At 44.5% G+C, this 25,525-nt stretch overlaps 2 protein-coding genes across 3 annotated transcripts; both read left to right on the forward strand.

The window, feature by feature from the left end:
* The first annotated feature begins 4,119 nt into the window (after positions 1–4,119).
* On the forward strand, positions 4,120–9,205 carry LOC137889195 (cytochrome P450 3A40-like). The gene is made up of 13 exons (XM_068732909.1): positions 4,120–4,270; positions 5,440–5,533; positions 5,617–5,669; positions 5,762–5,861; positions 6,043–6,156; positions 6,305–6,393; positions 6,563–6,711; positions 6,805–6,932; positions 7,061–7,139; positions 7,650–7,810; positions 7,901–8,127; positions 8,217–8,379; positions 8,488–9,205. The coding sequence occupies exons 1-13, from the start codon at positions 4,200–4,202 to the stop codon at positions 8,587–8,589; spliced, it is 1,530 nt and encodes a 509-aa protein (XP_068589010.1). The 5' UTR covers positions 4,120–4,199; the 3' UTR covers positions 8,590–9,205.
* Positions 9,206–10,575: 1,370 nt separating this feature from the next.
* On the forward strand, positions 10,576–24,836 carry LOC137889194 (CTTNBP2 N-terminal-like protein). 2 transcript variants are annotated; one of them, XM_068732907.1, is made up of 6 exons: positions 10,588–10,660; positions 12,427–12,540; positions 12,903–13,010; positions 20,416–20,667; positions 20,951–21,058; positions 22,344–24,836. In XM_068732907.1, exons 2-6 carry the CDS (start codon positions 12,490–12,492, stop codon positions 23,634–23,636), a joined length of 1,812 nt encoding a protein of 603 aa, XP_068589008.1. In that variant the 5' UTR covers positions 10,588–10,660; positions 12,427–12,489; the 3' UTR covers positions 23,637–24,836. The 2 variants fall into 2 exon arrangements, with proteins under 2 accessions (XP_068589009.1, XP_068589008.1); XM_068732908.1 differs by lacking the exon at positions 12,427–12,540 and having other exon boundaries at positions 10,576–10,660.
* The last annotated feature ends 689 nt before the right edge of the window (positions 24,837–25,525 follow it).

Below are 25,525 nucleotides of genomic sequence, written 5' to 3' on the forward strand. Positions count from 1 at the left end.
ACGGAAAGTGTCTGATTTATCCGGTCTAGGGACTAGCCAGGCGGGGGTACGTGGGGAGCAGCCAAGGTTTGACGCTGATGGTCAGCCTATATGTTTTAAATGTTGGGTCGCGGGTCACATGGCGCGACAGTGTCGGGTAGGGGCTCCAAACAGAAAGGCAGCTTCGGCGGTGCACCATGAGGTCACCCGTGACAGGTTTGCCCATGTAGCTGAGCAGCAGGGAACTCTCCCCCCCCGTGGTAATGAGTCCAGCTACAGGTGAGGTTCAGTCGGGCTCACACTTGGAAATTTCAAAGGAGGAATATGAATGTTTGGTGGGCAGATGTCCAACTGTGGAAATTTTGTTGGGTGGTGTGAAGGTTAAATGCCTCCTAGACACTGGGTCTAACGTGTCAACTATTACAGAGACATTTTTTGAGCAGCACCTGGAGCGCCTAGATTTGGTGTTGTCCCGGCTGGGGCAGTTTAATCTCAAGGTCAAGTTGAGTAAGTGCTCATTCTTTCAGTCAGAAGTTGTTTACCTGGGACATGTCATATCAGCTACTGGAGTGGCTACTGATCCGGGGAAGATCCAGGCGGTTGCAGAGTGGCGTCGACCACAGAGTGTGGCGGAGTTGAAATCGTTCCTGGGTTTCGCGAGTTTCTACAGGAGATTTGTGAGAAACTTTGCTAAGTTGGCAGCCCCACTCCACGTTCTGTCCACACAGCTGTCAGAAAAAGGGGGGAGGAAAGCCTCTTCGACCCCTGTGTTTGGCCGGACGTGGGATGCAACCTGTGAAGATGCTTTTGAAGCATTAAAACAAAAGTTAATTTCCGCTCCCGTGTTGGGGTATGCAGATTTTAACAAGCCTTTCTTCTTGGAGATTGACGCTAGCCACCAAGGGTTGGGGGCTGTTTTGTCACAAGAGGGAGAGGGACAGCGACGGCCGGTTGCATACGCAAGTCGTGGCCTCCGGGCGTCGGAGCGGAATATGGAGAACTATAGCGCCATGAAACTCGAGCTGTTGGGGTTGAAGTGGGCGGTTACGGATAAATTTAAGGACTATTTAATTGGGAACAAGTTCACAGTGTTTACCGATAACAACCCGCTAAGCCATTTGAACACCGCAAAGCTTGGAGCTGTAGAACAGCGATGGGTGTCTGAACTTGCTCAGTTTGATTTTCAGCTGGTGTATCGGCCGGGTAGTCAGAATGCGGGGGCGGATGCTCTCTCCAGGCAATATGCGGAGCAGAAGGGGACAGAGGGGGAAAAGGTGGCACAAAGTTTTCAGGACACACGTAGTGTTCTGTCCAAATCCCATCGGACAGCTCTGTGTCAGGAGACTAGTGTCAGCCCCCAGCAAGCTTCTATGTCTAGCTTTCCCTCATTTGACATGTCTGCCTTGGCTAGTCTGCAGCAGGTAGATTCTGTAATATCGTCTTTTCGAACATACTGGATGAGGGGTGTGAAACCTTGTAGGGACGAGAGGTTGCAGGAATGTGACAGAACCATTGGACTTTTGAGACAGTGGGGAAGGATTGTGGAGCAGGGGGGTGTGTTGTACAGGACGCTGTGTGATCAGAAGGAAGGACCGATTAAGCAGCTTTTGTTGCCAGCGGTATTACAGCGAGAGGTGCTTGCTCGCATGCACACTGATCATGGGCACCAAGGAGTGGAAAGAACATTCAAGTTGGTTCAAAGTCGGTGCTATTGGCCGGGAATGTTCGCAGATGTTGAGGCTTTTTGTAAGACTTGTGAACGGTGTATTGTTTCTAAAGCACCACAGCCAAGGGTGGTTGCAGCATTGGGGAGTTTGTTGGCTTTTAGGCCACTTGAGGTAGTTGCAATGGACTTCACCGTGTTGGAATCGTCGTCAGACGGACGAGAGAATGTCTTGGTTTTTACCGATGTGTTCTCCAAATTTACAGTTGCGGTGCCAACCAGGGATCAGCGTGCGGTAACAGTTGCAAAGACCCTGGTCAAATATTGGATTCAGCCCTATGGGGTCCCTTCAAGGTTGCACTCTGACCAGGGGAAATGCTTTGAGGCTGAGGTTGTCCAGTGTCTCTGTGGTTTTTATGGGATGAAAAAAAGTCGAACAACCCCATATCATGTCCAAGGGAACGGACAGTGTGAGCGGTTTAATAGGACGCTGCATGATCTGCTGCGGACCCTGCGCCCGGAGCAGAAAAGGAGGTGGGTTGAGTACCTTCCAGAGCTGGTGTACGCTTATAATACCACTGAACATCAAAGTACTGGTTACTCACCGTATTTCCTCATGTTCGGGAGGGCTCCAGTGGTTCCGCTGGATGTCTGGCTGGGACAGGATAGGGAGGATTTTGAGGGTAATGTGCATGAGTGGGTTGAGGAACATCAGAGGAGGTTGGGCTGCGCCTACGCTCAGGCCAGAAAGAACATGGAGCAGGCAGCGGAAGCTCGCAAAAGGTATGTAGGCACGCCGGTAGGTGTTCATCTTTTACAGCCAGGCCAATTAGTGTATGTAAGGCATCGTCAGTTTGCTGGTAGGCATAAGATTCAGGATGTATGGCTCTCCACCCCTCACCGAGTTATAGCTCAGCTGGGTGGTGACCTCCCTGTGTATTCAGTTGTCCCGATTGATTTTTCAAAACCGCAACGCAACCTGCACAGGAATGAGTTGCGTATTTGTGGTCCAAGCATCCAGATGGATGTGCAGAAACCGGGGGTTCAGGGGGTGGCTAAGTCCTCACTGCCCGATGTAGAGTCCGATTCGGACGACTCTCTGCTGGCGATCATTGGGGCTGATGTCCCGGGTGCGCAAGGGAGCGTTTTGGAGGAAAAAGGGGACGGGGAAAGAGAGGGGGCAGTTGGCTTGGAAGAGCTGTCTCCCCCCCATCCAACGGGGGCTACCCTCCTGGTAGGCGAGGAGGAAGTAAGTGCAGGTGGGAGGTTACCTCATCCAATGCCATCACCTGGGCCTTCGCCATCACCTGTACTTCGAAGGTCCAAGCGTGCTACTGCTGGGGTTCATTCTAACCCGCACCGGCTGCCGAGGTCTGCGGTAAGCCATCTAAGGGAGAAGGGAGGGGCTCCTGTAGGAGTGGCGCAGTTGCAGCAGACTTGCGTGGCGGTGTTGAAACAGGTTTTTACAGGGTTAGCTGAAGGATTAGGGAAGGGTGATGTGGGATCTGGATGGGACATAGGCCATCAGTGGGACACTGAGTGATTTAGAGGGGGGGTGAATGTAACCAAGTGAAACTGACGGGGAGAAAACGATTGGGTCCGCCGGACGGGTTATGGGTTGCACGGGCCCTGATTAGGTGAAAAGATGCACCTGCTGGCAAATCGTGTTCTTTTTCTCTTTCTCGCCGCCGTCACGAGCGGTGTGCCGAGAGCCCGTTCTTTGTCTCCGCCGCCACGAGCGGTGTGCCGAGAGCCCGTTCTTTGTCTCCGCCGCCACGAGCGGGTGTGCCGAGAGCCCGTTCTTTGTCTCCGCCGCCACGAGCGGGTGTGCCGGGAGTCCGTCCGCTTTCTCTCTCGCAACGAGCGGAGACTTAGTGTGGAGCGCATTGTAGGGGTGCGTCGGGAGCTCAGTGTCTGGGAGGCATCCTGTACAGAGGGGACGGCGTGTGTTTGGGGGATGGTTGGTTTCAGAGCTTCCTGAGCCGTACACCCAATTGTAGCTGGGGGGTGGTTGGGTTGCTGGACAGCCGCTAGTGGGACACTGCCTTGGTCTTTTGTTTCTTTTCTTTTTCTTTAAATTGTTTGTGGTGCCTATCCTGGCACATGGTCTGTGAACTCCTCCTGCCCACCAAACCAGCTGTCATTGACTAAAGCAAATAGTTATTGTTCTAATAAAGTTTGCTATTTTCATAACAACGCTGCCTCTTGCCTGTACATGCCTTCACGGTGTTTGAACCGGGTCTCTGTGGCAACGGGGTGCTACAAAAAGAAAGCAAATCAAAAGTATAAATCCTCTACGGAAACAACGGGAAACTTAAACGCACTGTTAGAGAGTTTTAGCAGATCATGAAGTCGGCGAATGGTCAGTGCGTCCACAGTTCATTCGTGGAAGTTACGCAACATTATGATCCAGATGATGTTATGTAACTTGCATGTTTTCTAACGTGGAGGTAACGCCCTCCCTCCCCATTATTAAGAGTCTGCCTGTTCTACGCAGCTTTCCGTGTTAACAGTGGAAGAGACCGTCTAATCAACAGGAGTCCGAACTGGAACAAAGATGGCCTTTTTCCCCGAGTTTTCCATCGAGACCTGGACTTTAATAGTGTGTGTCATCACTCTGATCACGGTGTAAGTAGCCTGTGTGGTGTTGGTTATCTCTGTCTTTTAAAACCTCAGAGACAGAGTTTGTATACGCAACACGAGACAACTCCGCATAACGAGCGGACATAATGTCTTTAGCTGTTTCGTTACAGTCCAGAGGTAGACGTCCAGAGTATTTTTAAACAAATTTGGTTTGACGTGAAGTCTGAACTCGCAGTCAGGTGGAGTTGTTACGCAGGGGGGAAAACAATCAGGCAGCAGGATGTGAATAGATCTGATTGTAGCCTTTTCTCAACCACTGGTTGTATATAGCAAAATAGATATTTTTACTAGTCATTTTTTTTATATCCAAATGTACTCAATAATTCACATATATTACATAAAACACTGAATATATGAAATCTGGATTCATAATGGTAGCTGATATGTGGCAACACATTAGTTTTTCTCCTTTTTGTTATTTATTTGGAAAGGTGGTCCTCGGGCCTGAAGTTAAAAAAAAAATTAAGAGCACCTGGCCTAGGTCTACTTCCTGTTTCTCTATGGAATATATATATATATATATATATATATATATAAACACAGGTGTAATTAATAACAGCTTCATCAATTACACCCGTTTACCCTGCTATGACATGGCAAAATGGCTGCTGTGAAACGCTGCATTATATTTCAATAGACCCTTTTCGGGGCCGATACTTGGACGCGTCATGGCAGGAAAAACACAGCAGGTGTAATTTTAGTAACATTAACGATGGCTGTGTTTCATTTCAGTGAGCCAGTTTCGGAAGTCCTTGACTATTGGGACACATACAGTATATTGAACCAAGCTATCATTAACAAAATGTATTACATCATTACTTACAAAAAGGTTAATTATGTAGCAAGACTGGTTTGTTTTATAACAGCTACTTTCTATGTAAAGAATGAAGCTGCTTACTTTTAAAAGCCACTTCTCAATTTATGATTACTGAAGAAGGGATATGCCCAAAAAACTCAAAAATGTCTTTCTTTAAACTTGCCCATTTTCTTTTCACTTATGATGAAACAATTGACAATATAAAAGGACATCTATTCAAAGACAGCATGAATGAAATATAGTCTGGAAGAATTCATAAAAAAAGGGCAGATAAATTGACTACACTCAAAACAGAGGGATTTGGTCTCTGTTTTTTAATCCTGCTTTTAATCCTCAGGTATGGATATGCACCATATGGATTTTTCAAGAAAATAGGCATCCCTGGACCCAAACCCATGCCCTTTATTGGGACATTTTTGGAGTACAGGAAGGTGAGACAGATTTCTAAAATTAGAATAGTGGTGGGTGATGCTTTGATACTTTGTTCACACTGCTCTCATTTCATTCCCTATAGGGCATCCACAATTTTGACACAGAGTGCTATCAGAAATATGGAAAGGTGTGGGGGTAAGTGTGCGCGCAAAAATATTCCCTACTGTACAGTTTTCATGCTATGCTCCAAGATACAACTGACACAATATCTGCTGTCTCATTACAAGGTTGTATGATGGCAGGCAGCCTTTACTGGCGACAGTGGACACAGCTATGATCAAAACCATCTTGGTTAAGGAGTGTTATTCTATCTTCACCAACAGACGGGTGAGGAAAAAATACATTGTCGGGGAAATTTTCCAAATTATTACCTCAATACTAATCGAAGAACATAATGTAAAGAAGGCATCCTCTGTGTGTGTGTGTGTGCGTGTGCGTGTGCGTGTGCGTGTGCGTGTGCGTGTGTGTGTGTGTGTGTGTGTGTGTGTGTGTGTATCGGGGGGGTTAGGATTTTGGTCTCAATGGACCCTTAAGAGACGCCGTATCAGTAGTGGAAGATGAGAATTGGAAGAGGATTCGCAGTGTACTCTCTCCGTCATTCACCAGTGGACGCCTGAAAGAGGTTAACAAGCACACTGCAGCTTTAACATATTTTTAATGAGAAACATTGATTATCTTTTGCATTATTCACATGTGCACTAAAACCAGTTGGTCCATGATTCCGGTATGTATATATTTATTTAATGTTTTTGTTATTTACTTTTGGGCAGATGTACTCCATAATGTTGCACCACTCAAGTAATCTGTTAAAGAGCCTTCGCAAGAATGTAGAGGCGGATGAAGTCATTGATGTTAAAGAGTGAGTAATGTGTTTGTGATGAGATTTGGACACTTGGACTCTTCACCTGTATTTTTCAGTTCTAGAGATGATTTTATTATCTGTGCTTTTCAATATGTAGGAAACATTTCTTAACACAAAACTGGTTTCACGTTTTAGTTTTTCCACACTTTACCCCAATTTTTTGCAGTGTATTTGGACCCTACAGTATGGATGTTGTGACCAGCACTGCCTTCAGTGTGGACATTGATTCTATCAACCATCCATCTGATCCTTTTGTAGCAAACATTAAGAGAATGGTGAAGTTCAACTTACTGAATCCCCTGCTTGTGCTTGTGGGTATGTCAAACATTACGCTGTTTAATCAGAATGTTCAACTTGTCCCTTTGAGCCCTGAATTAACTATATATTTTCAATTCTGATTCATTTCAGTTCTGTTTCCATTCTTGTTGCCACTTCTTGAGAAGATGGATGTGACATTGTTCCCTGCTGAAGTTTTAAAGTTCTTCTACAGCTTTCTAAAGACGATCAAATCAGACCGGAATAAGAATGAACACAAGGTAATATTCAAACAGTGTATTAGCTACAATGGATTTGATGTTGGTTTTCATATTTTGTGTTCATAACCTCTCCCTTGAACACAAACTGGAAAATCAAATAAGGATTTCCACTTGTTTTTGTCCTCTAGAACCGAGTGGACTTCATGCAGTTGATGGTGGACTCTCAGACGTCGAAGACCAGCGAAGAGGATACAAGCTCCCACAAAGGTAGAGAAAGAAACCGGATGGAGGTCGTGACGTTCAGGATTTTCTCTGTCATGGCTGAATAGTTCAAATTCAAGATGTCAAGGGTCACTTTCTTAAGAAAAAGCCATTGCTTTTAGTTCTGCGTTAACATAATGTGTGTATCACGTGATGTTTTGCGTACTGTCAATCACTGACAAGTTTGCCAGGAAGGAAGAGAGCATCTTTGTGACTGTTGAAGTCAAACAAAGAATCGGGTTAAAAATATCTGGTAAAACTGTGAAGAGATTATGACATGATTTTCAGAACCTTGTAAACACCAATTTAAAGTTGTGTTAAAAGGCTTCATATTCATCCAGAGCTCTGACGTTGTGTCCCGTACAGTCACCGTCTGTTTCCAGTTTTTAAATCAGAGTCAAAGACCAATGGCAACCCACTGAGTTCCATAATTACCCAGTCAGACATTAAAAAGGTTCATGTTAACATTATGAAACTTTCCAGACCGTAAAGTTACAATGCATTTGTGTTTTACAGCACTGACTGACAATGAGATCCTGTCCCAGGCTCTGATATTCATCTTTGCTGGCTATGAAACAAGTAGCAGCACAATGGGGTTTTTATCCTACAACCTGGCAACTCACCCTGATATCCAAAAGACCCTGCAAGAGGAGATTGATGAAACCTTCCCAGAAAAGGTTATTTACATTTTTTTTTACTGTAATTCATTTTAGTTTTTATCAGAAACTAATCCTGTTCTACCAACTAATAACTACTTTATGCTCCAGGGTCAGCCAACCTATGACGCTTTGATGCAAATGGAATACCTGGACATGGTGTTGAATGAGTCAATGAGGCTGTACCCTATTGCTAATCGATTAGAGAGAGTGTCAAAGTCTTCTGTGGACATTGACGGTGTGACCATCCCTAAAGGAACTGTTGTCATGGTACCAGTTTACACTCTCCATCGTGACCCTGTGTTGTGGCCTGAGCCTGAATCCTTCAAACCTGAAAGGTACTGCATAAATGGCAGGCTACGCTCAGATTTAAACCCAATTTTATTCATTTGGCTAATCATTTTAAAATATCTGTTCATTTTTTCAGGTTCAGCAAAGAGAACAAAGACAGCATTGATCCTTATTCCTACCTACCATTTGGAGCAGGGCCAAGGAACTGTATCGGCATGCGATTTGCTCTCGTAATGATGAAGTTGGCCCTGGTGGAGATCCTCCAGAACTTCAGCTTTGTCACATGCAAGGAGACACAAGTGAGAGGACTTTCAGTATCTGTGGTCTTTAGTGACAGCTGGTGTTGGGTGAGATTGTATGTGATCTTCCGAAGGGCTTCATTGGTGACGCATGTCTTGTTTTCCTAGATTCCAATGGAGCTGGCAATTGATGGATTCACCACACCCAAGGATCCCATCAAACTGAAGCTGGAGCCCAGAACAGCCACTGCAGAACCTCCCTCGAGCTAACTGTGGTCAGGACACAACTTAAAAGGACCGACCATCTTGTGACATTTACAAAAAGGAATTCAATAACAACATTTACTATGCATTACACAATTACAATAACAAAACTGGCCCAGCCAACAGACTGGCTCCAAAAGCCTCTTCTGATGTAGTTTTGTTTTGATTCTACGTATTCTAACCGGATATATGAATTTGTGTAATCTCTTTGATATCTTGAATATAAAAGAGTGTGCTTTATGATAAATCACCATTGCTGTTCTTTCTTTTACTATCGTTGTATAAGTGCTTTTTGACAGGATCAAATTCTACACAACTGTTGAAATATATGGTTCACAATTAAAAAACTAATACTATGATATGGATAAGACTGTAGAAAGTTTAATATGCTCAGTTATAGTTATCCAGCTTTGCTTGTTTCCATTTCGTTAGTCCTCATCACTCCTTATTTCACAAGTTTGAGAGGGTGGAGCTGAGAGCTCATCACAAAGTGAGTGGGCCGGGCTCAGGAAACTATTAACAGGCCTCATACACAACTTTTTACTTTTGGCATTACTGATATTCTTGCAATCTCATTTGTGACTTTGTTTTCTATTTACATAATAAAAGTGCTCACACTTTGTTCAATGCGTGGTCTTGCTGCTTTGTCACATCACACAAGGGTAATCCTTAAACTGTATCTAATTTAGTAATTTGTAATTTTAGGCAAACAAGTTGTCCTTAGCATGAAAATGTAATAGCAGTTGTGAAAAGTAACTAAACTACTTGTACTTATGTCAAGGTACATAGTTTCTTTTGACAGCTTAGCAGAACACTTTTACTCAAGTAACATTTTGAATTCAGGACTTTCAGTCTGGTGTGTACAAAGGTGAGACATGCAGGCTTGTATGGTGATACAATCTTTGTCTTTCAGCAACAATAGGAACAGATCTTCTAACAAAAAAATGCTTCAAAGATCAGGTTTCTGTTCCTGCTTTTCAATAAGACTGAGTCTAAAAAAAAGGTAGAGAAACAAAAGAAGAGGATGTAAAGAACAAGATTAGGCTATTCAATGTCAACCCTCTATTTCACTAAATATAAATGTTAGGACATTCATCAAGGTGCTGAATGTCACCATGACCTCACACACCCATATTGTGTGACAAAACCAGCACTTCCTCCTCTGCTAGTTTAAATCATGATCTCCAATGTGGCAGGTTTGTTAGTAACATTACCGGCACACAAATGGACATCAACTCCAATAAACCTTTTTTTAATGAATGGATCATATAAGTCCTACATCAGTAAAGTGACAGTATTGTCCACTAAATTAAACCCATTTGTGTTATCATCGAGCTGCAAAACCACATGAATTAATATACTCTGGACTATACTAAACTGTGATCTGAAGTCTTGTAAAACAGACACGTTTGACGTACCCTCAGCATGCACACGGCAGAGAAATAAGGCACATTATGTTGCGATACTGCCATTTGGCCGTTAGGGGGCAACGCGACACAGTGAGAGACGACGCAAGCCCTCTTCCCCACGAGGCGTTAATCCTCGAGGGGATTTTTGAGAAATAACCTGCTGTATAAATTCTCGTGGTAAATGTACGGATTGTCTGTGCAGGAGCATACTTTGCAATCATTTAAATCGAATTTAAAATTCATGTGTGTTCTAGATTAGCTACAAATAATCCACAGTTGAAGTGCACTCACTTCAAATGTAGATGCTACTATTGTAACGTGAAGTAAACATGCAACTATAGTGTGCCATCATTTTGCCAAATCTCTTATCAATTGAAACAATTCACGCTGCCTGACAATAATGGGTGGAAATCAACACTGGACGTCCGAAACAAAGAGGTTTATCCCACAGACCCCGGAACGCCCTAATCCCCGCCCCCTAGCGGAAAGCCTGCTAGCCATTGGCCAGATTGTAACACTACGCCCCTTTGATTGGCTGGCGGCGTCGTCACTGACCGTGTGTTGTTCGCCCTCGTTGATGACAGTGAACCGCTTTGATTCATGCTGTTGGGGAGCCTCCTTTTTGGATTTGGAGAACAATTAATGCGGGCTGAGCAGGGCGCATGAAGGTATGTTTTACACGGAAGGTTGTGGGAATATTTGGCTACATGGCTTCCAGAAATTTAAGCCTCCAACTTAGTCAGGCTTTTTAGTAAGAAAATGCAAAAGTCCATAGACAGGTTTCTGACCCGACTTGATATTTGCTCGTTCTGCATGGGGCTTTGCCGTTTCAGATTAGCCTAAGTGAAACTTTACAGCCGCAAACCAGGTAGGACTTTGTGCTTAATAATAATAATGCTAAACTAGTATTTAGAAAGACATTAAATAGAGTAATAGTCGCTGAGGACCAGGGGTCTCATGTTGAGTTCATGTTCAGGCTAATGGGTGTGTTTACTTCAGCGATATTGATGCACTATTGATTTTGCCATTATCACTCCAGGGAATCTATATATGATTGCTGGTTTGGTGTTTGTGTGATGTCTGTGACACTTGAGCAATCGAAGTGAATGTTGCCAACACGGAAAATAATGACACAGTCCCTTGTGTCAGACAAAAGGCCCACGGGGCAGGTGGATCCTCCGCTGTTACTGAGCAACCGCTGCTATCGAGTAGTGAGCGGTCCCAGCACAGACCCCTCCTGGTTACTCAGCTAGGATGAGTTAAGTTCAACCCAGGCTTTGTTTGAGAGATGATTGTAAATAAAAAAAAAGTAGCACACGGATGGGACTATATTGTTGTCCACTTAGCTGTTATGCCATTGACTTGTAGATCTGCCTTCATCATCTCATGGCTGATCTGCACGGATGTACCATCTCGTGACAACACTGTTTGCATTGGCAGGGTGTCCATATTACAGTCAAACTGCAACTCAGTCTGCCTTTTAACCATGCAGGCGGGCTACAGAGTGGGATTCAGGGATTCACTCTGGAGTGATGCTTCCTGTGGTGTGGGCATCCCTGGAATGTTGGAAGGATTTTCCATGGAAGATAATTTACAGATATCGGGTGACACATTTAGAGAGAGAGAGAGATATTTGCCTACATTTACAGCCAACAGCTCAAACACACTAATATCCAAGCTAACCAACATCAGAGCGTGTGTGTGTGTGTGTGTGTGTGTGTGTGTGTGTGTGTGTGTGTGTGTGTGTGTGTGTGTGTGTGTGTGTGTGCGCGCGTGTGCGTGTGTGTGTGTGTGACTATAAGTGAGTAGCCAGTACTGCACACACACTTTGTTGCTTTGCTGTGAATGTGTGGTGCGCCGCAGAATGCACCGAAGAATTTGGGCGCTGCTGCAAGTAAACAGTAGCCTTCACTTAAGATTCAAACTTTGCTGTCAGAGAAGAAGAGAGGTTTGTTTAAAGTGAAGATGAGGACAGTTGCTTTTAGTATTAATACAGACTGGTGACAAATACATAAAAAAAAAAATGTGAGGAAAAACATAACAAATGTTGGTTCTTTAGAACATGAGGTGTCACTGAATGGTTGGACGAGCAGGAAAATGATAATCAGATTCACATCTAATCTCAATTAAACACCTAAATAATTGGGACCCTTGTGATTCGCAGTTATACCGTAAACCGTAAACCCTCAAAGCATCCTGCGTCGGTTTATTTATTCATGGTGTGTGTGACAAAGAGAGAACAGCTTAAGGTGTAAGAGACAGGCTGATCATTACAGCTGCTGTTATCTGACCTCCCAGCTTGCACATATCCTCGTCACACACATAATTAACAATCTAAGGAGGGGCCGCACCATTACAAGGCACTGTAAATAACCTGAAAGCCACGTTACCCAAGATGAAGTCAGCTGTGTTTTGTCTTTCTCTTGATTTTAAGGATGATGTCTGCTGTGTGAAGTGTGTTATGTCTGGACCCTATGACTATGACTGGACCTAGCGGATGAATCACAGGATACAGTGGATGGAGTGCGGGATGTCTAATACCTTAAAAGTGTGTGCCAAATAACACGTTTCAATCAACTGTTGGTATTTGGAAACCCACTGAATGACTTCGCAGTGGGAACGGAATAGAGATAACAACTGTCCTCAGTCCCTTCAGCAACTTAACATGCAGATATGCTAATGACTTCCTGTTTATAACCCTGAGCACAACCCAGTGAGAGGCCACAGATGGGACCCCGAGTCCCGTAAATGCACTCCGATAATCTACTACTAAGTGCTAATATGCTACACGAAAAAACAAATGTTCTCACACCTGGACCGTTTTTATCTATTGATTCGCTAAATCCTTCTGATTGCATTTTGTGTTTATTTGCTTCTTGTATCTCTTTAACGCTCCCTCCGTCTCCTCAGGATGAGAAGATGAATGTGGAGGCTCTAAGCAGAGCAGAGCTGCTGACTCTCCTCAGTGTCCTGGAAGGAGAGCTGGAGGCCCAGGATGTGGTCATACATGCCCTCAGGGTGAGTTGGCCACTACATCTGACACACACCAATCCCCCCCCCTGTAGACTCAGAACACCTCACATACATGTAGCAGCACACACAATAACAACAACAACTGGAAAATAGGATTATAGCCATCACAGCTACCCATACAACACGCTCTTTTCTCTGTCTTTACTGAAGACATCCTTGGACACTAAAATTGACCTGTTTCAGCATGACACCCCCCAAAAAGAATGTGAGCTAGCAGGGAGGGGATGTGTAAACAGGAAGCTAAGGAAACAGAGCTAGTAAAGACAATGGCTCAGGAGTCATTCTGGTTTCCCAGGCCTTTTATTCCACCAGAGCACACATTATTGCTGGTCAGACCAGTTGAAATCTGTGTTTATTTCAATTCAGGCACTATTCAGACCTGGATATGTCCACATTGTGTCTAGGCGTTAGTTCAGACTTACTACAGTTCATACCTGATTTGTGTCAAATGTGTCTTAAGTAACTATTTGTTATGATCTGGGAAAATTCCCTCTGTCGCTGAATCGAAACAAAAATTTGCCCTCAGCCAAAGTGAAGGCTTTGGTGTCTGTTTGGCACCTCGCCTCGGGTACATACCGCAAACTTGTGAGAGTTGTTTGGCAGCTGTATCCAACTGAGTTTCAAACCCTTAAACGCAGAACTACAGAGATGACTAGGCAGTCTTTCAAGGCAACTGAGCATCTCAGACCACTTCTGAATGTTTTGAGGGACATTGTCCACAGTTTGAGTGCACATTGTGAACAGCACCTCAGTCAGTAACAACCTTAAATCCTTAAATCCCCAGTTTTGTGTGACTCAGTCATTCGTATTAAAGTGAGAGAGCAGAGCTTACCTTCGGCCACAATGCCTCGCAATGTTTTCTTAGAGACTGATTGGCTGTCTCCGTGCCTCTGGCTGCTTTTCACACTCGTGGCTGCAGCAGCTGCTCCATGCTTAGGTGAAGCTGCTTAGGCCCTGAATGCTTGACTCATTGTCTGAAATAGTGATTGAGGTTGTGATAAGGACAAGCAGCAACCATGACTGTCTTGTTCTAATGAACAGGCCTTGATAATGAAGTTTATCTTGCATGCAAACAAGGCTGTCATCATGGGAGAATTTCACTGCCAGGGCCTGAGGGGAACTCGATCTAACCGCACCGGCTCTGTCAAGGCAGTTTTTTAAAGATCTGATGAAGGCAGGGTTTGCCGAAAACTCAACACACACGTCATTCCCCTCAGGACAAATGTACAGTCGCCTGGCTGTCTGTACTGATTTCTCTTTCCGTATCTTTTAACCGCTTTTCCCCCCTCCTTTCCTCCTTCTCTCGTCCTCGCACACAGCAACATTATGGGGGGGGTCTTTAATGTTTGACCATGACCCATGTCCTATCTGCCCACACACACACACACACACACACACACACACACACACACACACACACACACACACACACACACACACACACACACACACTGATGGTATCTGGTGGGCCAGTTAGAGGCTGCAGTGTTTATTGTGGAGAGGATGTACAGAGTTGTAGGCTCAAATCACAGACTTCCCTTGTTACCACTGGGGGCCTGTGCACCATGTTTCACTGACTGGTTCACGTTAGGGCAGATTGCGTGTAGACACGTGACCGCAGAGGGGAGTGTTAGGGTTTGATGGCAGGCTAATGTGGTCTACAGTATATTGAGCTCTGTGTCTGTGCATTGATTTTGCACCCAAGAGGTCTGTTTGTACACTTGTCTTTTCTGTGGTTCATTTCCCCTCCGGGATTTCTTCCTGGATCATGATATGCCACCGTGTTTTTTCTCTAACTAGAGCTCTCCACTCTGAGTAAAGCAAAAGAGGCTCTCCAAATCCCCACTACTCTTTTCCAACTTCAAATATGTTCACCTCTCAGCTGCAAGTATTTGGGTTGCTTGTAGATTGCTCGGGACATTCACATTCAGGGGCCTTTTTTAACCCTTCCTTCACCCGAAACCCCCCCCAGAAACCTGGAACTGTATCAGTGTTTGCTTACTAATAAGATGGCGTCACCCTTGGGACTTGTCTCTACAGATTCTTCACTTCACTGTTTTTAGTTCTCATCACTGAGGAGACAGAGAAGCAGATTTATTAGAGGGAACATTCCTGAGAAACATGACACCTGAAACAGGTTCTGCATTCCAACAGGAGTGGCATATCTTTGAGTTGATGATTGTCTATATCTATACTGGAACTAATGCCACTATTATCTTCTCTCTGTCAGGCAGACATGGCATAAATCCAGCGGAGAGCAAGTTCTCAGTATCAAAGGAATGCCAGTTGAAGTCTTGAAAGTCAGTCCTTCCTAAATTGTTGTTGCGCTGCTTTCGAGACACCACGTAAACAAGTGAACACAGTGGGAAACAAACCTCCGACACTGATCTATAAATATACCTCAGGTCTGCTTTGAACCTTTTTGTTTTTGTGGTCTTGACAACCTGTGGCTGTGACACAAACGTCGCTGCTTGGCAATGGATTGAACTTTGTTCACCCACAACATCAGATGGTTGATGTGGATAAAATGTTGCAGTCATGTTCAGCAGGTCCTGTTTTTGTGTCCCATATGATGTCATATCCTGTAATCCTAAAAGGCTATGTCTATTTTTGCAGGCTGACGTGTTTTCCCGATTCCCTAAAACAATGGGGCCCGGCTAGAATGGGCTGTTCAGATAAGATTGTATATTCTGTTCCTTTTACAAGAATCAGTGCCCAATTTGGACATGTTGTCAAGAGAGGGTGCCCTTAAAAGCAAGGAAATACCAAATAGAACAGTGTAATGCACACTGGTCTATGATGTCAGTGAAGCGCTTCAATATCAACATCCTGAGCCCGAGGCCTGAGAGAGTAAAGCTCGCTGACCGGACAATTCTGGGATGACAGCGAAGTACCCAATTCACAGCAATGATTAGTCCATGTGAGCAACACAGGTCCGGTACTGTTTTCCTCAGGATGTCCTTTTATGGCAGCCTCTCTTATCCCGAGAGCCAGCTCAAAAATAATGGATCATATCTGTACTGGTAATAAGTTCCACCCTTCGCTGGTATTTGCACTGAACAGCACTGAGTATTTGCCTGATACAAATAGATTAGTGATACAGGAGGTCAGTCTGAGATAACAAAAATAAATGCTCTTTCAATGCAGTTTGTGCCTGTGTCTACATCAGTGAACAATTACATTTTTCACTCTGTTTCAAGAAGAGCACTTCCTTGTTCCACCTAATGATATGTCATGCTTCTCCAAAAGCATTGCCTGACCAAAGATTGAGATCACCTGCTCCCATGTTTCATCACTAACCACTGATGATAGCGACCGAGGCAGTTAAACATTACTTGGAAGTTGTCTCGTTGCACGGCCCCTAAAGTTAAGTGAGGTTTTGTTTGCCGTCGTTTTATTGCCGTCTGTGATTAACGTGTGGGTGGGAGGTGTGGAGGACGCAGCTTAATCCTCGAGCACACACCTTAGCTTCCACTTCCAAAAGTCTACACTTACAATCTCATTTTGCTCTCTTGCTCACTCTTTCTCACTCCTATTTTCTTTTCTCTGCACCGTCTGCATGAGACACTATGAGACTGGTATGGCTTGCCACGTAATTTAAAACCAGTGTTTTGCTTTTAGTGAACTTCCCGGACGGTATTTTAAATGTATATATTTGAGAAATGAATGATGCAGAATGTGCACAAATGGCATATACTCACCGGTTATTCATTTTCAAATTCTTTCACGATACTGATTCAGTACAATCTCAGTGAGTTCTCAGTAAATGCAGATGAGGGCCCAAACTAGGTGCTGCTATATTGTCAGAATAATGGTACACCTGGCCCATTAAGGACCAGAGTGACTGCTCTCATCCTGGAAATGTCGGTCAATGAGAGTACATGTTTATCTGAAGAGACGTCAGGACACACGGCTCCGCTATCTATTACCTTTAAATTATGTAACATGGAAGCCGTTGCTTGTAGTGTCGGAACCACAGACTATTACCATCCAACTCCATAGCACTACAGAGCTTCTCTTTCATCGTCCAGCCTCCTTTAGATTATTATTGTGGTTTTACTACCGACCATTGTCACACATTTGTCTTTTAGCTTGTTGTACAGTTCGCCAAAAATCAACGAATGCAGCTTAAAGTGGGTACAATCGCAATGTTGGCTCTCCCATGTAAACACACAATCTTATCCTGTAAGCTGTGTAGATGATGATGATAATTGTCCTTAGTGGCTAGTTAGCTAGTCATTAGTTCCCAACACCAGACTGTCACCACAACCTCCCTATCTAGTGCTCAACCAAACTAAGGCACTGCAGTGTACTGTTGGGCACTAGAAGCAGAGGCTTTGCTTCTTTTTTGCACTCAAATACATTGTCTCACTTTCCCATTTCCCATTTGCTACGAGTTTCCCCAGAAGACTGTTCTGTAATTTCGTAATGACCAACAAAATGGGTCAGAGCCCTTTTGTGTCTGTTTGAGTTTGCAGCCTCACCAGCTCTGTTCAACCAGATGTGACTGCCGGTGGATTGATACTTCTCTACTGCCACGGCCTGTTATTGAGGCTGACGAGTGGTCCATTGACTATTTGTTCTTTTCTACTATTAAGCAGAGCAGAGTAGTTGTGTCCACTCCCCGGGAGAAAAAAAACGTCACTACTGACTTCCTCATCCAAGAAAACCCTGAAGCCTGAGACATCAATCTGAAGAGGATGGTCTGCAGCTGACCGACTGTCTTCTGTTGTTCTTTGCTTCACATTTTAGCCCGTCTCCTATTCTACGCTTTACCAGACACTGTGCTTCTCTTGCACGGCAGGTTTATGATCAAAAGTCTTGATTTATAAACTCCCTTTTTTGGTTTGAAATAACTGAATGGAACTACAACCTCATCTACTCGTTTATTCTGCATTGTCCTCTGTCCTCTTGTTGCAAAGGCGCTTGCGCGGTACTCCTTAAGTTCCATGAAAGAAGCTTTTCATATCTGACAGGTCTGGTCCTGCTGTCCTTTTGTCTCTGTGAGTCTAACTGTTCTTCTGACTAGTAGACTAATTCACCAGGAACGCATTCTTTTCCCATAACCCCCCACTGCAAAGCTGCTGGATTTGAGAAGTTACCCCGGAAACAGACGCTTATGCTAACAACCTTGTGCAGCATGGTGTGCAAACACATGCCGGCTCATAGATGCACACGCATATAGATATGTGCATGCATTCCTGCTCATTTTGATAGCAATTCTGTGTTTTCTTTCATCCACGGCACTATTTAGCAGTTAGATTAAAGGCTAAACTGTTCATGTGTAACAGGAGACGTGCACCCAATACCAGTCGAAGCTGCTGACTTCATTGTGTGACAGTCATTGCAGAGAAACAGGACTCCCTGGCTCTCTTCTGCTCACACAAGGGCATGATTGTGCCCTGAGGCTGTAGGTAACTGACTGACAGAATTTTTCCAGGTGAAAAGCATCAGATTGTCTTTCACACCTCGTCACAGCTGCGGGAACGCATTAGAGGATACAAGCTGTTGGAGAAGGCAATGCTCAAACAAGCTGTAGCACACATGTTTGATAGCTACAACACTGTGTGGAATTGTAGAGGAATTCTTATATACTTGGTGCAAATTCAAAAACAGAATTCTTGATTGTGAAACGGTGAATGAATAGGATATAATATATTCTTTGTTGTAGAGACATTTGTCATCAGTAGCTGGGCAGAAATGAGAGCTTTGCAGCAGAGAGGATTTGCTTGTTGGGCTTGTTGTGCCCTCTTATAGAAGAAAGCACACTCTGTCATTATGACCAGAACTGTCCCAAGAAAACCACGGGAGACCAGACTCTAGGCTCGGACTGCCACACACACACACACACACACACACACACACACACACACACACACACACACACACACACACACACACACAATCCAATCACAGCCCAACCCTTAATGGTCTATTTAAGCAGTTATTTAACTCATTAAGCTGCAGTTTTGTCTCCAGCTAGATGAAGAAGCTTTACAGCTTTAGTCCAAAGCCCAGCACAAAAACACAACCACAGGTAAACATACAAATGGCTCACACACACATACACATTTATAATCACAAAAAAAGGGGGGAAATAGACAGACACACACACACACACACACACACACACACACACACACACACTCAGACATGGAGACAATGCATAAAACTGAAGGCATTGAGACAGTGTCTTTGTCCAAGTCCTGTAATCTCTTCACTGAGGGTCACATTCTTTGTTCAGCCTCAAATACTGCCTCTTTACTGATGTCCTCAGGGTGTGTGTGTGTGTGTGTGTGTGTGTGTGTGTGTGTGTGTGTGTGTGTGTGTGCTGCCACAGTCTGAGAGCGTGTGAGAAAAAGACACTGGCAGAGAGGCGGAAGTAGAGAGAGGCATTTTCTAGGAAATGAACAGGCAGAGGAATTCAGTGCAGTGCGTGTTTGGGCAGCGAGATGAAGGGGGCCGGAGGACCGGGGTGTCTGATGAGGACTGTGTGGGGAGACAGCGACGGGTGTCCCGAAGGCACGTGGATTGAACTCTGTGGCTTGTGCTTACATCACTAGCCCCGCCAGCTGACGCTGCAGGCCTCCAGAACTCAAACCTACTCACTGTGTGTAGTAAATGAGACATCCGGATGATATATCATTGTGTCCCGCAGTGAGGTCAACAAGGCCCTATCACGTGTCACTTCATTTGTCATTCCAGCCTGTTTCTCTCCAACACGCCTGAGTAGGTTAGGGTAAATGGAAAGCAGTTGATTGCACTCAGGATTTCATTTTTACCCTTAACAAGTGTGCTATCTTTTTCTTTATTAAATGATTTTGTTTTTCGCTTCGGTATAATATAGTTTCTTCATTAGAAACAGCTCTGCGTTTTGTGTCTGATCTCATCCTTCACCCCTGCATCCCTGGGGAGGAGTTAACATCTGCCCCCGGTGGGGGTTGGACAGCCGCGCTTCACCTCTTTGTGTTTGGGTTGAGAGGAACGACCATCTGCTTGGCTCGCACTGACAATAACATCATTCCACACAGATTTCCTGCACACACTTACTGACGAGTCTTATGTTCGATAGTGATATGATGCATAAAGTTATTACCTAAGAGTCAATCTTCTGTTGTGTTTGCGATGTGTTAGCCCACGTTGTGTTTTCTTGGCACTGACAGTTGTTATCTCCTCTACACATTTTTCCTGTGCTGCAGTGTCGAAAGACAACCTCATCCTATCAAATGTTCTGCCATACACAGACACATTGTTTTTATTTTTTTCTGCTGAGTCAGGACTGAACATTTTTGTTTTTGTATGCCACAGGTAGATTTAATCCAGCACCTGCTGTTAAAGGAACAGCCAAACGGTACAATTACATGTGTGCTGTATGTTTGTGTGTCTCTAGGCTCAGCACAGAGATGCTTTCGTCCAGGAGCGTTATGGCGAGTACGACCTCAGCGATCCCTTCCTGGCCCTGCAGCGGGACAGCGAGTCCTCAGAGCGCCAGAACACGCTCACCCAGTCTCGCACACACCAGCAGGGCCGGGCGGTGGGACCGAACCCTCTGGCGGTACTTAAACTGGTCATGTCTCACTGCAAGAGGATGCAGGAGAGGATGATGGGACAGCTGGCTGCTGCTGAGAGCAGACACAGGAGGGTAAGTAATGCAGTCGTGAACACACACACACACACACACACACACACACACACACACACACACACACACACACACACACACACACCCACCCAGTGAGTTCTGGAGCTCACTCCTCTTCAGATTTGAATGTCTGGACAATGTTGCAACAACCCAAGTTATCCAGCCAGTGTTTACACTTTGTACAATAGGCAAGATTGAAAATGTTTTCAAATGAATGCACTGAATCCTGTAACATGACCCCTGTCTGCATGTCAAGTGATTTCATTGTTTCATTGTTTGATAGATGATAGCTGATCTGGAGGAAGAAAAACGACGGCGTGCTCAGGAGTCTGCGCAGAGTGATGACTTCACCTTCATGCTGCAGACAGAAAGGGACAAACTGCTGCAACAGGTGTGGCTGATGTACTGTTGCAATATCTGTGCATGTATTTGTACGTTTGGTAAAGTCTTAAAGACAGACGAGCACATCTGGTGGATGAGATGTATCTGCTTCCCTTTGCCTCTCCTCCGCCTGTCTGCACCGTGTCCTTCTTCAGTGCGGCAGCTGGGATTTAAAAGCAAAGCGACTGAGCAGGGAAGCATCGCTGCAGTTCTATTGTGTAACCCAGTAGGGTGGACAGGACTTGGCCTGTTCAAGTACAGACAAACACAAACACTCGTATGCACAAGCACAGGGCTGTTCCACAGGAAACGGAGGAGGAAGAGACCATTGTTTAGTTGTCCAGCAGCCATGTGGCTTTATGGCCTCAGGAAAGCGGAGATAATGAATGTCCATGTCTAATGCAAGATCATCTGGCGCACACACACTGTGAGCACACAATCAGCACTATACAAACTTTAGACAACGGCCTTATGCCTTAGGGAGGTTTCCTGAGTGTCTCCCAGTTCTCCGCAGGCTTTCCTGCCTGTGTTGTTTTTGTACAGTAATCATATACACTACGTTGTATTTCATCACCTCCCATTTCCTTCTTTAACTCATCAAAGATTTTAAGCTGCCTAGTCAGCAACTAATGACGTAATGGCAATCTGAACTTTCGACAAACAAGCACATTATTATTTAAAGGGCAAAAGGATGAACAACAGCTTCTTTCTCTGTCTCGCCTGACCCTGTAATGACACATTCAGACATTTCTTCATCCCCTTTCCTGATTCTGTGTGGTTCAAGTCGACCTTATTTAAATGTAGTTCATTAGAGAATAAAGCTGACCGGCAAAGATGGAAACACTCTGTGAAAACTGGGAGAAAAACAGGTGCTGAGCCCCGTTTGTAAAAGCTTTGTGTCTAATAAAGCAAATGGTACACATTTTATACCCCTGTATATATTTCAGATAAGCGATTTGAATGAAATGACAGCGTCACGAGAGCAAGTGTCATGAATGCTATTGGCAAAAATAAAAACAAATAAACGATATGATAATCACCTTTATGGTAGAAATAAATTACTTAAAAAAATACAGTTACAGGCCACTCAATTATATTACTCAGTTGTAATGGGTTTAGTGCAAAATACATATCCCCAAAAAAAAAACATTTTGAAAAAAAACAATTATATTTTCTTAAATTCTCATCCTGTTGGATCTAATGTAAGCAGTGTTCTTTTGCCTCCTTGTGGTCAAATGTGGAAAAGCTGCCTCGCCTTGACTCTTATCTTTGTATCTCTCTCCCTCCCTTTTTAGTTGGAAGTGGAGCGTGCAACAGTGCGGAAGTTAGAGAAGGAGCAAGCACAGGCAGTGAGCCAGGTGGAGGAGTCACTGTCCCAGCAGCAACAGCTCTCATCAAACCTGACTCTGGAGCTCCAGAAAGCCAGCAGCCAGGCACAAGAGGAGGCTCACAAGGTCTCCCAACTACGCACTCTGCTCCAAGAGGAGACCAGTGCCCTGGAGAAGCTCCGGGGGTTTCTTGAAGACGAGAAGAGCAGGGCAGCCCAGCTAGAGGTGAGGTCTGAAAGGGAGCTGGCTGAGTTTGACACAGAAAGAGAGCAGATGAAAGCCAGGCTCAGCAAAGAGGAGGAGAGGAGCAGGGAGCTTGAGAGGCAGCTGGAGGAGCTGAGGAAGAGGTTGGCTGAAACTGGAGGGGGTAAAGAAGTGGTAAAGGAAGCTGTGACAGTGGGGAAAGAATCACTTTCCGTGGTGGGGTCCACCTCTGTCCAGACTGAGCCAGATGGAAAGATAACTGTCGCCCCTAAATCCTCCTCAGTACCAAAGGTCAATGGCCATCACACTCATAAAGAGTCAGAACCAACACAGGAGGGGAGAGGACCAGAAAATGGAGGGGTGGTAGAGAATGGGGGAGGAGCACTTTTGCATTCCCCTCTTCATCCTCACCCTCATCCGCACCCTCACTCTCCCTCCAGCACGGCCTCCTCTTCCCTCTCCTCTTCGCCCATTTCCTCGCCCGTTCTTGCCAAGCGTCTGGGCAGCCCGGGCTTCCATCAGTCCTCCTACCAGGCCGGTGTCAACCAGCGATTCCATGCCGCCCGGCACAAGTTCCAGAGCCAGGCTGAGCTGGAGCAGCAGCATGGTGGCCCTCTTTCCCCGAGGGACCTCTCCCCCACCACCTCCTCCGTCCCTCCCCCACTAGAGCACAGCTCAGCTAAGCAGCTGGCCCGCAACACTGTCACTCAGGTGCTGTCCCGCTTCACCAGCCAGCAGGCGGGCGTCAAGCTGGCACCAATCAGCAGCTCTCCGTTCGGTACAGACTACCGCAACATAGCAACTCCTCCCGGGGGGAGGTCGCCTTCTTCAGGGCCTCTATCACCGGGCATCCGCTCCCCCCTCACCCCTCGCTCAGAGAGGGCCCATCCTCCTCCGATCGCTCCCAAGAAGCCAGGCATGAGTCCAACTCCGGGCTCCCCGAGTCACTCTGCTCGGATCAGCCTCTTCCCAGAGCTGACGGGCAACTGTGGACACAGCAACAGTGGGCAGGAAGGAGCCAAGGAGCCAGACCTGGTTTTATCTTCCAGCAGCTAACGGACAGATTATACAAACTAACTGCTGAAGTCAGGCCTGAATCAAAGCAAAGATGGCGATTACTGTAATCGCCAACTTTGCCGGCCTTTAAACCCACTTCATAGCACTCATAATCAGTAGGACAGACACTTCACAGCTGGACCGGTTCAGACAAATACTTTGAAGAGTTTGTCACCTCCATACCACAAACTGAGAAACAATCAGAAAAGAACTATTTGAAATAAAATATAGTATATTATGATTTTAAAATATTTCTATTAACATTCCTGTCTTTACTCTTATATGTAGATTTTTTTTTTTGTAAGTTTAAAGTTTTAGAATGAAAATATTTCTCTGTTATTTTACACTTTATATTAAGAGTGTTTAGAAATCATATCTATAAAGACCTGTTTGGTTTTGAAGAAAGACATTTTAAGAAGATTTCACAGTACAAGACTCCTTTTCTTTTCGCTTAATGCTCAAATGATGCATCATGTTAGAATCAAAAGAAGACTTTAGTCAGAAGCAACACTGTATAGCAAGTAGAAGGGCTAAAATAAATGGATGTAGAGTATAGCAAATGTGTAGCTATCACCATTTCACAAAAAACTAGTGAGCAGTTTTTAAATGTTTTTCCAATAAAATCCGTATGCACTTCCCGTTGAGATGGTCTATGAAAACACTATTATACTGTAAATAGTTTGAAGAATTCACAGGTGATTCTCTGAATGAACATCACACACGTGCTGTTTTTTTTTTTTTTCTTATACTTGTCATGAATACACTGAATCTTGCCCCTAAATGGGGGGCACACTTTGTACAACATTACTGTAAGATACTGTATGTCAACAATTTATATTATTTTGATTCAGGGAAGTTTAACTTCTGCTTTACCCAAACCAAGAAGGACTATGTCATGATTATGTGACAACTCTTTGGGGACATTTCATCAATGGACATAATGGGGACAAAAGGTTTGAATCTTGCTACTGTAACTGTTTCTTTAGTATCTGTCCAATAATTGACAGTGTTGTGTCTTGTCCTAACAGTGCTACACCTGTTTGTTTTAGGTTTAACATGATTTTTTTTTTTAATCTTTAAAATCAAGAATCGATGGAAACTAATTGTTTTAGCTAATGAATTTAAATCTGTAGATTTATACACTGTGTGTGAGGGGCAACGTCCATCAGTCTCTTGTAATAAATATACATATCAAGAACACCTGCATTATCTAGTGTGTTATTTTATTTGGAAGCTGATAATAGATAAAAATTCAATAGGCAATAAAAACAGTCACAGGGACGAAAGGGTATTCATTCATTAATAGGCTATAACCATGAATGTAAAAAGTCCTATAGTAACAAAAGTCTTGTGAAACAGGTTAAAACATAAACAATGTTAACAAGGTTAAAAACTATCAGAACACCTACCTGCTTAGTTAATCTATTTAATTGAGCCTTTTTTTAGAAATGATGCTTGTGATTGATGGTTCATGCCTACAGAGGTCAGAGGGGGAGATGCCGGTGTTGTGCTGCACAGAGTTGTATGAGAGGAAGCTTCCCGTCCCATTGTCCCTTGTTCAGGTACGAAGTGAGGAACGTTACATATGGTCTTGCACTTTGGAGCATTTGTGGTGCGTTGTTTAGTTAACATGCTGACTGAATTGTGAGTGTTTGTGGCAGCATTACTTGATTTTAGAGCGTTAATTGATACTAATACTGTTAAGCAGTTAGCTAAACTGTTTTCACATTGCCCAGCTTGCCTGATATCGGACATAATTGTCAACTCGTTGCACTCGACTCGAACTCGGAGTGTGATGAATACATTGACGCTCAGCAAGAGCAGTGTGCAGGATCTTCTTTTCTCAAGACTCAAGTGATACTTTCCAACTCACCTGCATCTGAGATGCA

This window comes from Cebidichthys violaceus, unplaced genomic scaffold, assembly GCF_023349555.1.
Source record: "Cebidichthys violaceus isolate CVI_PGR_0920_01 unplaced genomic scaffold, fCebVio1.0.p SCAF_6, whole genome shotgun sequence".
Classification (NCBI taxonomy): domain Eukaryota; kingdom Metazoa; phylum Chordata; class Actinopteri; order Perciformes; family Stichaeidae; genus Cebidichthys; species Cebidichthys violaceus.